Source organism: Cydia fagiglandana, chromosome 14 (assembly GCF_963556715.1).
Source record: "Cydia fagiglandana chromosome 14, ilCydFagi1.1, whole genome shotgun sequence".
Classification (NCBI taxonomy): Eukaryota; Metazoa; Arthropoda; class Insecta; order Lepidoptera; family Tortricidae; genus Cydia; species Cydia fagiglandana.
Genome location: NC_085945.1, coordinates 8422669 through 8437686, shown reverse-complemented (window position 1 = coordinate 8437686; position 15018 = coordinate 8422669). Strand labels below are relative to the sequence as shown.

At 37.5% G+C, this 15018-nt stretch overlaps 1 protein-coding gene across 1 annotated transcript; it reads right to left on the bottom strand.

The window, feature by feature from the left end:
• Positions 1–8810: 8810 nt before the first annotated feature.
• LOC134670703 (uncharacterized) lies at positions 8811–14106 on the bottom strand. Its single transcript, XM_063528515.1, has 3 exons — positions 13976–14106; positions 13628–13720; positions 8811–10037 (listed from the first exon to the last, which is right to left on the bottom strand). The coding sequence occupies exons 1-3, from the start codon at positions 14040–14042 to the stop codon at positions 9625–9627; spliced, it is 573 nt and encodes a 190-aa protein (XP_063384585.1). The 5' UTR covers positions 14043–14106; the 3' UTR covers positions 8811–9624.
• Positions 14107–15018: the final 912 nt, after the last annotated feature.

Sequence of the window (15018 nt, the reverse complement as noted above, 5' to 3'; positions counted from 1 at the left end):
GAAAATATCAAAGTATTTTTTCTGTACTAACCTACAAAGTTGGTTATAACTTGTAAACATTCCATTTTCTGGGTACACAAACGCTCACTTTCTTCTTTTCTTGGCTTCACTTTCGGCTTTCATTTACTAAGCATAGTAAATAAAAGCCGCCGGGCACTACTTTTATAGTTTTTTTCATTATTCGTTATAGATTAGGCCGTTAACTTTCACCGAAAATCGTTGAAGTGACGGTCACACTGACTGTTGAAATAGTGATGACATATAATACTGGGTTCAACTTTCATTAGCCAGACTTCTAACTACAGTGGTGTGAGCAGGGCAATAATAGTTTCCGAAACGGAAGAAGCATATGGGTTATTTAATGCCGTTCCATTTGGTGACGATTCTACCTCGTCATGAAATAGGGCCATATGAGCAGCTCTACCTCACTCTCACCTTGTCCTTCCTATATTTGAAGCATTTGCTTTTTATATTGCCTGATTTTCCGCAGTAGTGACAAGTAACCTGTTTTTGTTGTCTGGGTACTGTGTTTCTTGCCTTAGAGAACAGGGCGGCTTCATCTATACAGGAAGATCCTTCAATTTTCCTCGATTCTTCTTGAACAAGGCGAGATCTCACCATATCAGCGGTGAGGTTGGAGTCGGCGATATTTGCAGTCTCGAGGTTGCTTACCAGCGCGTCGCATTCGTCTGGCAGACCGCTAAGAAGAAGTTCCACCACTTCTTTATCTTCTATATTCTTCTCAATATCCGTACATTGATGAACGAGCGACATCGCCGCTTCTAGGTAAACGGGACATGCAGTTAAATTGCTTGTATTCTATACGATGCAGCTGCCGCAATAGCAGCACGCCCTGTACAGACATTTGTTATCGAAAACAGTTTTGAGGTTATCCCACGCTTCTTTTGCGGTGGTCGCCTTTCTGACATACTGTAGGCACGCGGTCGACACGCTGAGGCCGATGCGAGCCAATGCTCGTTTGACGTGCGAAGGGTCAACGTCCGTCCCTTCCACAGTCTCCCACAACCGTTGAGGGTCAGCAGCATCCTGATCTGGTACTTCCATGTCTGGTAGTTTTCCAAGCTACTTAGTTTTTAATCGATTGGCTGGAGTAGCTGAGAGGTTGATTTTGATTCAACTCGGCGGCCATGATAAATGCGCTTACCGGCGATCACAAGTTGATGACCCACGTGTCGATGGCGTGACGGAGAACAGTGAATATAAATCGATTGTGACTGTGCCCAGAACCTATTACGCGGATACGAGACTCCGCAGGGCAATGGAGAATGAATACTCACTGTTCGCACATCAATTCGTTTTATTGTCTCAACACACAGCTCAAATTGTAGAAGATTATTTTGAGGAGGTTGGTATCATCTGTATGGGCTCGAGAAGCCCAGACTTAAATCCGATTGAGCATGTATGGGACGAGCTTGGAAGGCGTGTAAGAAATGAAACAGGCGTTAGTGGAAGAATGGGCCAATATCCCGCAAGAATGAAAGGAACTTAATAAACAGTATGCCCAATTGTCTGAAAGCTGTAAGGGCGGGTTGCATCTCACTGTTTTTGAGTATCATAGTTAACAGTTCACCAATATTTCCATAGGTTTTATCACTTTTATCTTGATTCCAATAAACAGAGAGCATTTTAAATTCATTTTAATGGCCATTCTGCCGACAAGTAGCGTTCATTACATGCCGTTGGGTTTCATCATATGGGACCCGAGTATGGGACGAATTTGTTAAGCTGTGATAGTATCAATCTAGTTTGAACATACATTATTTACCATTTGGCCATCAATGCTTTAGAATATTTAAATATAAAAAGGCAACTTTTTTTCCAATGTGATTGACTACTATGCATACATACCACTGCATTCTTCCTCAAGTTTTGTCAGAATGTGTCCCTGGTATATTTACTCATTATTATTAGGCACCAACGCCAACGATTGTGCCAGGGTATGCATATTTTTCCATGCATTGACCTTATCAGTTTTTGTTAATGTGTCTGAAATATATAGTAAATAGGAAATAAAGTGACAATAAGTTTCATATTGATTTTATTCATGCAGTCCACTAGGATCCCCTATAGCCTGATCCCCCAGGGGATCCTGATGAACTTCCGAGTTCATCAGGATCCCCTAAGGTCAGATTCATAATGTTAAGCCTCATATACACTAAAGTAGTTATTGCCACGTATGACATTGAATTGTATTTTTTCCGGAGAGTCATCCCTTGTATTGAAAGAAATAAAAGAAGCACAATGTATACAGGGTGGTACTTTACTATGATCTTTGCTGAAAGTATATTGTTATCTAATTAATTTTCAATCAATTCATTATCATTTTAAAGCTAGGTTAAGTAAAACAAAAAGACATTAAAAATTAATCATTTTACTATAGGTGACAACCCTAACTGCCGCTATAAAGTTACTGTTTACATTTTGCACAGTATGACAGATGTCACTGACTTCACATACCTACAATACAAATTTACACTATTTACATGCGATGTTCAAAAGTACCGCCATGTCTGATTATGCACGCTGCTGCCCGTGCTCGCGTATGTCGGTGTACCTGCGACAACATTTGGGTGCGGATGTTTCTCCTACGGAGAGTTTCAAAGGCAACCGTAAGCCTATGTCTCATCTCTTCTGCGGTGTTACACTCTTCTTTGAACACCATATCTTTTAAAGTACCCCACAGAAAGAAATCGAGCGGCGTTAGGTCCGGAGACCTAGGTGGCCAACGGCGTGGTCCAAATCGTCCAATCCACTGACGTCCGAAAAGCTCAGTCAGTTTACGTCGCACTTCATGTGTGGAATGGGCTGGTGCTCCATCTTGTTGGTACCAGATAAGCATACCTCGCAATCGAGCTAGCAAAACCGTAGCAGTTGCACATTAAGGTTGACGCATATATACGTATTTACTAAGTCAAATACAAAACCTATGTTTTAAATTAATTATTTAAGATCTGTTTGCGTGTGATTACGCTAAATAAGGTATTTACATCCTTGTGCTATACACACATCATTACGTTATAAGTAGGTAGAATTTATTTTGTATTTCAAATTAAGAGTAAACAAATTGAGATCAAATAAACAAAATTTTAAAGAAGTAATTTAATAATTTACTTTCCTGAAACACAAATTTAACTTTAAAATTTAAAAAATAGTGACTATGTTATCATGAGTCATGATGATGATTCATGACATATGAACGCTAACCTTTACATTCAACTGTCATTTGCTACGGTTTTGCTAGCTCGATTGCGAGGTATGCAGATAAGTGGTCTTTCGGCCAATGGCAAATCTTCGAGGTACTCGAAAAGCTCCGTATCTAAAAGATTCATGTATCCCACTCTGTTGAGAGTTGGTGGTAAAAACACAGGCCCTATAATGGTGTCTCCGTGAATTGCCGCCCAAACGTTCACTGACCAACGATACTGGTGGTGGTGTCCTGCATAACGATATGCGAATGGGTTTTCTTCAGCATAGATGTGCTCATTACGGCGGTTCCACATACCGTTTCGTGTGAACAAACTCTCGTCGGTCCAAATTACGTGTTTGAGAAACTCTCCATCGTCCGCCAACCTTTCCAAAAGCCACCGGCAATGTGCTTCCCGGACAGGACAGTCTCTTGGAAGAGTTGGAAGCAAAGCCTGAACCCTTTGAATTTTGTACGGGTGACGGCCGGCACGTTTTAATATTCGTAGTATTTTTGGATGATTCGTTCCAAAATGTTGGCCCGCCTGTCTCGAACTTGCCCTTGGATTTCGATCGAAGTATTGCAGTACCCTTCAAATCGTACAGCATGCTGCACAACGCGTCCACCGCGTTGGTCATCCTGCCCCGTTCGTGGTACGATGTTTCTATTGTTGGTAACACGATCAATAGCACGCAAAATTGTCATATGCCCTGTTGGATGGGGTGGTGGGTACCTGTTTCGGTACTGGCGTAAGGCTTCGGCGGCATTGTAATTGCACTCTGCGTACAAAAAAAGCAAATTTAAATAACCTCTAGCATTCAATTGAGGCATTTTGAAATATTTGTAACACGATATGAGATTTTTGCCAATGACACAACGTCAAATTGTATTCAATCAATCGTCAAGCACTTTTAACTGGCCAGTATGATTAATAAGTCTTAAAAAGTTTCGTCGCTACATGATAGCTTTGTTACTCTCTTAAAATAAATATTCTTAGCGAAGATATTGCACTATTAAAACATTAGATTAACTTACCGATGGACAGTTAACAGTGTTACTAGAAAATAAAGAGACAGTATGATTTTTTTTTTTTATACATGACAAACATAATTTAGGTACTTTATTCATATATATGGTACAAAAACAACATAATAACTTTAATATAATTGTAAAAAAATAAAAGTATTAACAAAATAATTAAACTAAACATTAAAATTAAAACTAAACTCATGCTGTATGATTTTCTTGGTCTGTAGTTGAAATGAGTAACTTCTTGGCTAAACTTTGGTTGGTTTAACCTTCTTGTTTATTATTTATGATCGGCAATCTAGACCTGTCAATTCCTACATTTATTTAGCAGTGACATGTAATTGTCTTTTTTTTTTCATTTTTGCTACAAAAGGTCATTAAACTTATTTTCATGACGTCAGCGCCCGATCAACTTGCTAGGGTTGAAACAAGTGGATTTTTGTACTAAAGTTTAACCGGCTTTATCTCGTACATAGTAAAGAATATGAACGTAGTTCATTGGGAAAATATAAAGCTATTAGGTCGAACAATTCCCCGTTTTTGTAAAAGTTCTTCGTTCTGTTCCACCCTGTATATGTTCATTATTATAACTGTTTATTATTTAATTGAACCACTATTTAATTTTATTTGCTTATTTACCTAACGATATCTAAAAATCGTACAACAGTTATTTCATTGTTCAATAATTCCAGCTGTGTTTCCTGGACGAACTTATCGTTGGCGATTTCATTCGTTCTGCTTGTTTTCTTGGTTTGCCGTCGCTTCTGTTCAGCATCTCTTTTTAGTGCATTTAACAATTGGATGATGTCAGGGCGTTGACGGCCAATCATTTTGAAGAAACATGAGTTCCAGCTTTCACTGCAATTGTTAGTGCGATCAGTGTTGCCAACTTGACCTAAATGATGCTAGATCTGGCATATTTTCACTCGCTTTGGCACCAAAATCTTCCATTTAGCATCTGGCATATTTTTTAGCACAATTTAGTCTAAGCCAAGTTTGCACCAACTTGGCAGCAACAATATGCGCCATCGCCTTATGTGGTTCATACACTCGCGTGCAAAAGTATTGCATCACTTTGCATTTTTTCAACTGCACCCAATAATTTTGTAAACCGGTTATTTTCGATTATTTATTTACTGAGATCATGTCCCTTGAAGTTTTAGCTTTACGAAAAGTTAAAAAACATGGAAAACGGCCCAGTATTTTTCAAATTATCGGCATTTTCCCGATTTGTGAGCGGTTTCGCGTTATCACGCGCACGATTTGCGCTACCCTTAACCCCTATAAAACGGGGGGTAGGGGAGGGGTTGTTATCAGTCACTTATCAAAAGTTGACCGGTACACATCTCCGCATATTTTCCCGTGAAGAAGATCTGTGAAAAATGGAAACCACTGAAGCTGAAGTCCGCCAAGTCGTCCAGCTCCTGCAAGAGGGGCGTAGCCAACGTTCAGTAGCTGCCACGCTGAATTTAAGTCAATCTACAGTTTGCAGAGTTTACCAGAGGTTCCGACGGACTGGATCCTTTACTTCAAGACCAAGAAGCGGCCGCAAAAAGTGTACATCAGAGAGGGACGACCGCTTCATTGTCACAACATCTCTCCGAGATCGACACCTGACAAGCGTTGCCATCCAGCAGCGTCTGCGTGAGATACGAGGAGTGGCTGCCAGTGAGTGGACAATAAGAAGAAGACTCAAGAAAGCGAACTTGACACCCAGGAGGCCTGCAACGGGGCCCAGATTGCTGGCGCGACACCGTACAGCCCGAAGAGAGTTTGCAGAAAATCATATGGACTGGACCATTGAGCAATGGACCCCAGTTCTCTTCTCGGACGAGTGCAGAATATGTTTGAATGGATGTGACCGAAGAGGAAGAGTCTACAGAACAGAAGAACGGTTCGCCCAATGTTGCTTCTCCGATTGATTGATGCTTCCAATAACCATAAGCTATACCATTATTAAAAACAATATATTGTATTTTCTTCTCATTTTCAGATGTTGGTACAGCTACTATCAAAAGAATAAAAAAAGAAGGACAGTCAAATGCAGGTGTTTGGAATACTCCCGGGAAAAAGCGTCCACATAAACCAACAGTTGCCAATTTGGATAGTTTTGACATTAACGCGATCAGGCAGAAGATCAATGAATACTACACAGTGAAGAAACAGGTGCCTACTTTACGTACCTTAAAAAATATAAACGAACGTAGTATAATCATGGAGAGATATGACATAGCAGCATGTAGGCACAGATTTTTGAGAGCCATTAACTAGTAAATACCGCCAGCAAGAAAAGCCGTTAATTTATTTGGATGAAACATATATTCATCAAAATTATAGGCCAATCAATCAATTTCCCCAGGAAAACGTTTCATTATTGTACATGCCGGGTCCGAAGAAGGATTTGTGCCTAATGCCCTCTTGGTTTTTAGCACAAAATCTATGTCAGCTGATTATCATCATGACATGAACCGACAGAACTTTTTAAAATGGCTGCAAGAGAAATTAATCCCTAATTTAAGGGAACCAAGTGTAATAATAATAATGGATAACGCAAGTTATCATTCAACTCAGGTAAATAAACCACCCACAATGCATCAGAGAAAGGCAGAAATTCAAGATTGGCTCACTACCAATGGAATTGATTATGAAACTTACATGTCGAAGGAAGAGCTGATGTGTCTGGTGGACAAATACAAGCCCGACCCAAAATATGAGGTTGACGAAATTTTAAAAGAAAATGGACATTTAGTTCTACGGTTGCCCCCATACCATTGTAACCTTAACGCCATTGAACAAATATGGAGTTTAGCTAAAAGGAAAGTTGGCAGCAAAAATATGGGTCTCACTGTAAAAGAAGTAGAAAAAGCGATTTCGACGGAATTTGGGACTGTAACTCCAGAGGACTGGAAAAAATGCACTGATCATGTACTGCACGTGAAACAAAAATATATAGAACGAGATGGAATCGTCACAACATTAGAACCATTCATTATAATTCTTCATCTGAATCATTTGTTGCTTTGCCAGCAAATGTTTTTAGGCTTCTTATCCATCCATGTTACTCCTCAGGTATAATTGGTGTCCTGCATGTGCAGGACACCAATTATAGACCATGTGGTCTCAAAATTTTTAAAGAGGTTATAAGTACTTAAAAAAAAAACTAAATAAAATAAGTGAATCTTCAAGTGAGAACGGTATTATTCTTCATCAGAATCTGAATTATTTGGTGCTTTCCCGGCAAATGTTTTTAGGCTTCTTATCCATCCATGATACTCCTCAGTAGGTATAATTTGTTTCCTGCACATGGTCTCTAAATCTTTTTTTTAGCAATGCTTATAGGTAACTGAATACTGTATCTTGGCTCTAACTCTTCTGGCCATGGCATTGCAACTGATGGTGGGTTAGACTGTCTCTTAGCTCTTGTTCTAGGTGTAACATCTAACTGACGAAAATCCTCGGACATGTCGTAATTGAAGTAAATTTTGAAATCTCCTTTCACGTACCTAATCCTTTTAATTTTCAGCCAGTTCACGGCCTCATTCGTGGTATCATTGGTTCTATTATTTATTATGGCAGCATTTAGTTTTTTAAAATCTAATATTTCGTTATATTTAAACTCTTCCACTTTATAGCTATAGATTTCAATTATTTTCTTTTCTTCGCCAGTGGTAACGATTTTTGTTTTTTTATTTCTAGCAAATCTAAAGACATTCTTCCAGTCGGAACCGCTCTTCTTCTTCCTCGCGTTATCCCGGCATTTCGCCACGGCTCATGGGAGCCTGGGGTCCGCTTGACAACTAATCCCATGATTTGACGTAGACACTAGTTTTTACGAAAGCGACTGCCATCTGACCTTCCAACCCAGAGGGTAAACTAGGCCTTATTGGGACTAGGCCGGTTTCCTCACGATGTTTTCCTTCACCGAAAAGCGACTGGTAAATATCAAATGATATTTCGTACATAAGTTCCGAAAAACTCATTGGTACGAGCCGGGGTTTGAACCCGCGACCTCCAGATTGCAAGTCGCACGCTCTCACCGCTAGGCCACCAGCGCTTCGGCTATGCCCACTTTCGAGAAACTTTTGCTCAATTTTTTTTAGGTGGTCTATCTTTTGTACTGCCCAGAGTAAGAGAGCGGAAATATATTGATTTCGGTTTTGGCCGCTGCACGTATCCGAAAAAATGCATAATTCTGTCACGGTTTTAGGCAATTCAGACAAGTAGTAGAAAAGGCAAGTTCCAATTTCACAACTGCCTTTATTACCATTTATTTCACTCCAGCAAAGACAGTAAGCATTATTTGGGAGACTGGCTTCATAAATAGTAAAATTGAAGAGAACTAATTTTCTCATGTAATATAGTAGACTTTCCCCGCCATTAGGTATTTGCAAAACTGCCTGTAAGTCCATAGTTATTGACATAAACGTTTTGTCTACATTAGCACGAGCTTTGACAGCGTCTTTAGCATTTTGACAGACCGTCTTCCGTTGTACATGCTGTTGGTAATCATCTTATAGCTCTTCTTTCGACAGAGCTTTTTCATACTTTGAGCAAACGTTACAGAGATCTTTTTTTGGACTGAAAAAGCTGTAATTGTATTCTTCATTAAACATATCACGGTACTTTGACTCTGAAACCGGCTTTTTATTAGTCTCTTTACATGAATCTTCATACAATCTGTACATGTTTTTAACCGATTTAGCGTCAGGGTAAAGGTATTTCTTCTTACTGTCTTTACGGACTGATGAGAATCCATTACAAGAAAGCTCTCTATGTGATCCTGGACCCGTTTAACATCTTCTATTTTAGTTTTATTTGGTGGGCTTTTCTTGCCACGTTTATCATCCTCGACATACAATCCTAATGAATCTTTTTTATTTACAGCCTCGGAGATGACATCTACACTAATGCACAATGTAGCCAGGAAAAAAATTTACAAACTTGGATTTCGTCATTGTCTTTTTGAAAGAAACATTTTTTAGTATATGAACGCTCCTTTTTATTAGATGCCTTCTGTACTTTTCTAGTTTTAACAGGCTGAATTTTTATGCAAGAAAGAATAAAGTTCTTTTTTGCTCGGAAATCCATACTGTAGAAATAACGGCACAAACTGCTACGTTCTTCTTCGGAAAACTTTTCAGTACATTTGAATTGGCATTTATCACATTCGATAGGCTTTGGAACTTTAGCAGGACGCTTAATGCCTTGGGTCACATAAGGTAGCCCTTCCATTTTTCGCTTTTTGGCGATATCTATTTTCCATTCAGATGGCTTAGCTTGCTTACGTCGCTTCAAGGATTTGACACGACTCCAAACTCTGTCTAAAATATTGTCTACAATGTGAACGAACACCTGAACTTTCAGGGATCATACTGTCATTGCAGCTAGAGTCAGTTGGATGTAATACTTTTAATGGGTCGTCCTCTGAATCTGGAACATAAGAAGAAGCTCTTGCATTCACCTTCTCCAGAAATACAAACGTTGTCAAATATCGACAAGGAACGTTTCTGCTGTTTGCATGGGCTGGGAGTTTCAGGAATAATAATATCATGGCCGGAATCATTTTGCTGAGGTGTATAGTTTTCTGAATCTGAATCTTGAACATAAGCTGCTGCTGAATAGTCACCTTCTACAGAAATCCAAACTCGATCTAAAACTTCATCAATCAGCACCATAAAAAAGTCTTCCTGTTGAATAAAATCAGAGTCGGAATCTATTTGCTTTGGTGAATAGTCCTTAGGATCTGGCACGTAAGTGGGATCTTCATCCGAATAGTCACTGCCAAATAAATTACTTTCATCATCTGGAAAAAAATATAAGCAAAATAAATTAAGGGGCATTTCACGTCAAGCGGGCAGCGAAAAAAGGGTAACGATCCGGATTTTGTTTATAACTGGGTTAATTGAACATGTATGTGATCTAAAAAAAATGGCATCTTTACTTTTTTTATTTATTGCTTGGTTACGATTATATACGACTTTAAAAAAAATACAAAATCTGAGTAATGGATTTTTCAAATGTCGTGGATGCAAATCATCAAATGCATTTTAAAATAACTTAATGGTGTTTTATATAGAATAATAATGTTATTTCTTGAAAATGAAAAAAAAAGTTAAATTTAATTTTTTTTTCATATAGTAAACTGGAAGTATATATAAAAAAAATTTTTTTTTCTAACTTCGCATTTTTTTATTTTTTTTATTTTAGCATAAAAATGTAGTTTATAACCTGGAAATGTTATGTAAAAAAAAATATAGTTGTATCTTGAAATTCGTAAAAGAAACTGATCAAAAAACTATGGTGCTGCACGGTAGTCACGGCACGTTTTCCTGAGTTGTTTCGTAGTGCGGTGATATCAAGTGTAACATATGGTTTATAAGTATGCAAAACGGCTATTACTATTACGATATTATTAAAATTAAGTATAATACTTCTATATTTTTTATGTTTTTTCATTGGGCACTTGGAATAAGTAAAACAAGAGAGTAGCATGTAATAAAATCTTTTATTTATTTGGTTATTTTAACTACTTTAGAGTCTGTGGTAAAACTGGTCCGTTTTATAGTTATACCCTCAGGTGTCGGTAGAAAAGCGTGGTATTTTTTCGTTCCAGGAATGGTGATAGCCCTGTCAAATCGTGGTTGCAAGAACAGTCTGTGTTGCTGTATATCTTCCTTGGCACAATAATATACTGCTGTTTCCTTTAACGATGTTCTCGCCCATTCATATAAACGCAAAGGTGTAGTTATTGCTCTGTTTGTTGGCATTTGAAGGCTTGCACGAGTTGCTAGTCTTTTCAGGTTCCCGCCAAGACCATCGCAAGGCCCCTTTCCATGTGAAGTTGCATGAAAATGAATTTCTGCTTCAATGCCAAAGTCATCTTTATAACAATGTATATTAACAAAGTTAAATCTGTTTTTAAAATGTTGTGAGGCTCCATCGGTGCTATACATAATTTTTGTCACTGCAATATTTTTTTCTGAGAGATGTGTGTGAAATATTTTCTGAAATGCGTAAAATGAAGCTGTATCGTGCTTTAGATCATCGGATATCATTACAATGCTTCCGTGTTGTAATTTATTCTGGTCTTTGTAGTAAAATACCGATGTTAGCAGCGTTGACTGATCATTATTCCAATGAAAGGACTGTGCGGAATCTTGTATAACGAAACTGTAATTTTCGGCAAAATCGCATTGGACTAAGATTTCACCTTCAGATATTGTCTCTTTTAGCTGTTTAAAAAAGAGTGCTTGTTGTTCAGCGATATATGCATGTGGTTTTAGGATATCTAAAGCATTACAAAAGCTATCCACAAAGTCATCTGCGGGAAGCACTTGGGTGACTATCGAAAAGCGGTCCGTTCCCATCCATTGTTCATACTGAACGTTTGTGATGTTATTGTCATCAAAAACATTTTTTAAGTGATCCCGAATCGCATCCAATCCAGGACAATCGTTACAACGTTCAGTTGGGGATGATTTAGATGTCATCAAGTGACATTTAGACGTAGGGTTAGGGCACATCATTCTTCGCAGGCACTCTTTATAACAAGCAAGGTGGATGTTGGTTTCTGCAGTAAGTGAATCTATATTTCCTCCATTGAGCATAAGTTTAACATTCTGGTGATATGTACACACACACACAACGTGGGTTCCGGAATCGCCAGCAAGGACACACTGTTTTGGCCTGAGTGTGTAAAACTTAGTTAAGCCTACCTTAATGTCAGGATACTCATTTTTAAACTGTTGATACAACTCATTAATGTTGCACATCAAAAGTTGTTTCTGCAAGTGTGTTCTGCCGTCGTGCGTTTTGACAGATACAAAATCTTTTTTTCCAGGCATAACTCTGCTAATATCTTCACGAAGATAAAATGCTCTGACTTTATGCTCTTCTGTTTCGACCGGTAGCTTACGGCCACTACGGGAATTGGGTGATGCCAAAACGCCAAATTGATCCACAAGTTCCTTAGCCTTTTTAGCTTGTCGTCGCGATGTCCCAAATTCTTCTGCGAGTTTGCTTTCACTCCAAGACTTTGGAGCAATAGTAAGTATTAGCATTTTCTTAGACGCAGATGTAGACGGCTCATTGTATTTCTGTTTCAGCTGACACAGAATTTCCTCATCTGCTATAGCTATGTCTGTTTGAGTAGAAACAGTTTTACGACATTCGTCTTCCGGAACAAATGAATCACTTTCTTGGTGCTGTGAACAATCAGTTGATATCTGGCTACCTTGAGACGACTGCGACTGCACAATATCGGGATTGTTTTCCGGCGATATTTCCTTAGAAAGTCGTATTCTGCAGGACGTGCACACGTAAACAAATGCTGACAATCCCCACTTCTCAGCTAAACTTGTAGAAATTTTTCTCACAATTTTAGTTCTCGGGTGAGATGTTAATTTAAAAGGATTATAACATCGATCACCGTAATAATTCATAGTATTCAAATATTGAATATTATTGCGACTAATAATACGACTAATTGCAGAAAACAGAACACAACGCGGTAGCGGCCTAAGTGACACTAAGAGGTAACGGAAATTCAAATATCGAATGACGCTTGCATAGCGTCACTATCTATCTCTTTCTAGCATATAACGTCGATATGAGGTGATAACTTACTGGTACCAATTATTTAATAAGAGATTTGTTTATTTAATTATGTACAGTCAGCATGTACATGGAGATAAAATATTGCTTCTCATTTTATTTTCGTATCACAAAAGTAAACAAGAAGTGTTTTTCATTAAAATACTTATAACATATTGCAGTGTTTGCCTATGTTTGCCATTTAGACTGCCATATTAAGCAACATTTCCGTACGGAGAGACGCGTAACCTAGCGCAGTACCTTCATACTTTGATCACATGTCTTCTACGAATTTCAAGATACAACTATAATTTTTTTTACATAACATTTCCAGGTTATAAACTACATTTTTATACTAAAATAAAAAAAATGAAAAAATGCGAAGTTAGAAAAAAAATTTTTTTAAATATAAACTTCCAGTTTACTATATGAAAAAAAAAAAAATTAACTTTTTTTTTCATTTTCAAGAAATACCATTATTATTCTATATAAAACACCATTAAGTTATTTTAAAATGCATTTGATGATTTGCATCCACGACATTTGAAAAATCCATTACTCAGATTTCGTATTTTTTTTAAAAGTCGTATATAATCGTAACCAAGCAATAAATAAAAAAAGTAAAGATGCCATTTTTTTTAGATCACATACATGTTCAATTAACCCAGTTATAAACAAAATCCGGATCGTTACCCTTTTTTCGCTGCCCGCTTGACGTGAAATGCCCCTTAAGTTACATATTAACATAGTTAACGAATTGAGCCTAATATCATTTTTTTATATAATCTTCAAAAGACTTACTTGAGTCTGCTGTAATATTATCATCGGTGACAATATTGTGCATTTGGGCGGCGATATCAATTTGCGATTCATCAAGATCGGAGGAGTCATTGTCTGAAAATGAATAAATTAAAGTATGAGTGCCAAAACACAATAACTTAAAATCATTTATGGGCATTAACGGGATTATAGACTCGGGTAAGTACAAATAAGGGCATACGTAATACATATTATAATTATAAATCTTATCCATAAGTACAATAATGTACAGGTATTTTGCGGACTATTTTATACTTTTAAAAATACGCGGGGACTTACGAGGTTAATGCACAATGTACTATTACGGATCTTTAAACCATGGAAACTTACGATCATTATTGTTTTGCAGGTAACATCTTATGTTTTCATTTGCCGTTGAAACACTAGGTCCCGTCATAGAAAATCTGCTATTAGAACCACCTGATCCCGCTGGAACGCAAGAATTTATTTTTCTAAGCAGTTTTACTCTTTCCCTATAAGAATCTTTATTTGCAATATTTGTGGAAGTGTCCATTACGTAATTGATTAAATTAAAAGTAATAATCATTATTATTCAATAATTTAAGCAAGCATAATTTAATTTAAACTACATTTTTATTGTTTAGTACGGTAAGCATCACTCAAAGTTGCGTGGTTCGATTAATAGTTAGTGCTAAATCCCGATAAGCTCGCTCGAAGTCGCAGCGAAAACGAATCGTTGAGGGTCGAAGTCTCGATTAACAATAACAACAAAGACGATAAATTTTGGCAGAAGATGGAACCAAAGTTGACAAAATTTTATATAGACTGCATACTTCTAGAAATAATTGATCCTCGTCACCCTCGGAACATGCCCATCAGAAATCCAACCTATATATAAGAAGCAATTAAGAATAAAGAAACTAAAAAAATGATAAACATGAAAAAGGTGACTAGATAACCTGAAAATGAGTATCTCTCAAAATTTATGCACGTATCTACGATCTGCCAGCCCTGGTCAAGGAGAATTCTGCTAGGTATTTGTTTATTTTAGCTCAGGATCTTTGCCGTGGCCGTCTGTAAAAATGACCTTTTGTTAACAATCTGGCAAGATAATGTTGTAAGCGGATTAGAATATTTTTGACACATAGCTGTTTTTCGACATAAGGCAGTTGGATGTGGCCGCGAGCAAGTCCAACATCTCACTTTTTCAGGACATGATTTACTTATGTGTCTTTCTGATAAACACTTGTTACCTAGTTTCATTATCTTATCACCATAGGATCTTACTACATTAACATTACATTCATTATGTAAATAAGGTCCTTCACAGAAGGTGCAAGGTCATCTCTTTTTCTTTTCTTTATTATTATAGATATTTTCATCTATATTTTTCCTCTTTCTTATATTTTGTC

Coding starts and splice junctions, on each gene's coding strand:
- LOC134670703 (XM_063528515.1), bottom strand. CDS start 14,042: ATGACGGGACCTAGTGTTTCAACGGCAAATGAAAACATAAGATGTTAC. Junction 13,721..13,975: donor CCTGCAAAACAATAATGATC/GTAAGTTTCCAT, acceptor ATTCATTTTCAG/ACAATGACTCCTCCGATCTT. Junction 10,038..13,627: donor TAATATTACAGCAGACTCAA/GTAAGTCTTTTG, acceptor ATTTTTTTCCAG/ATGATGAAAGTAATTTATTT.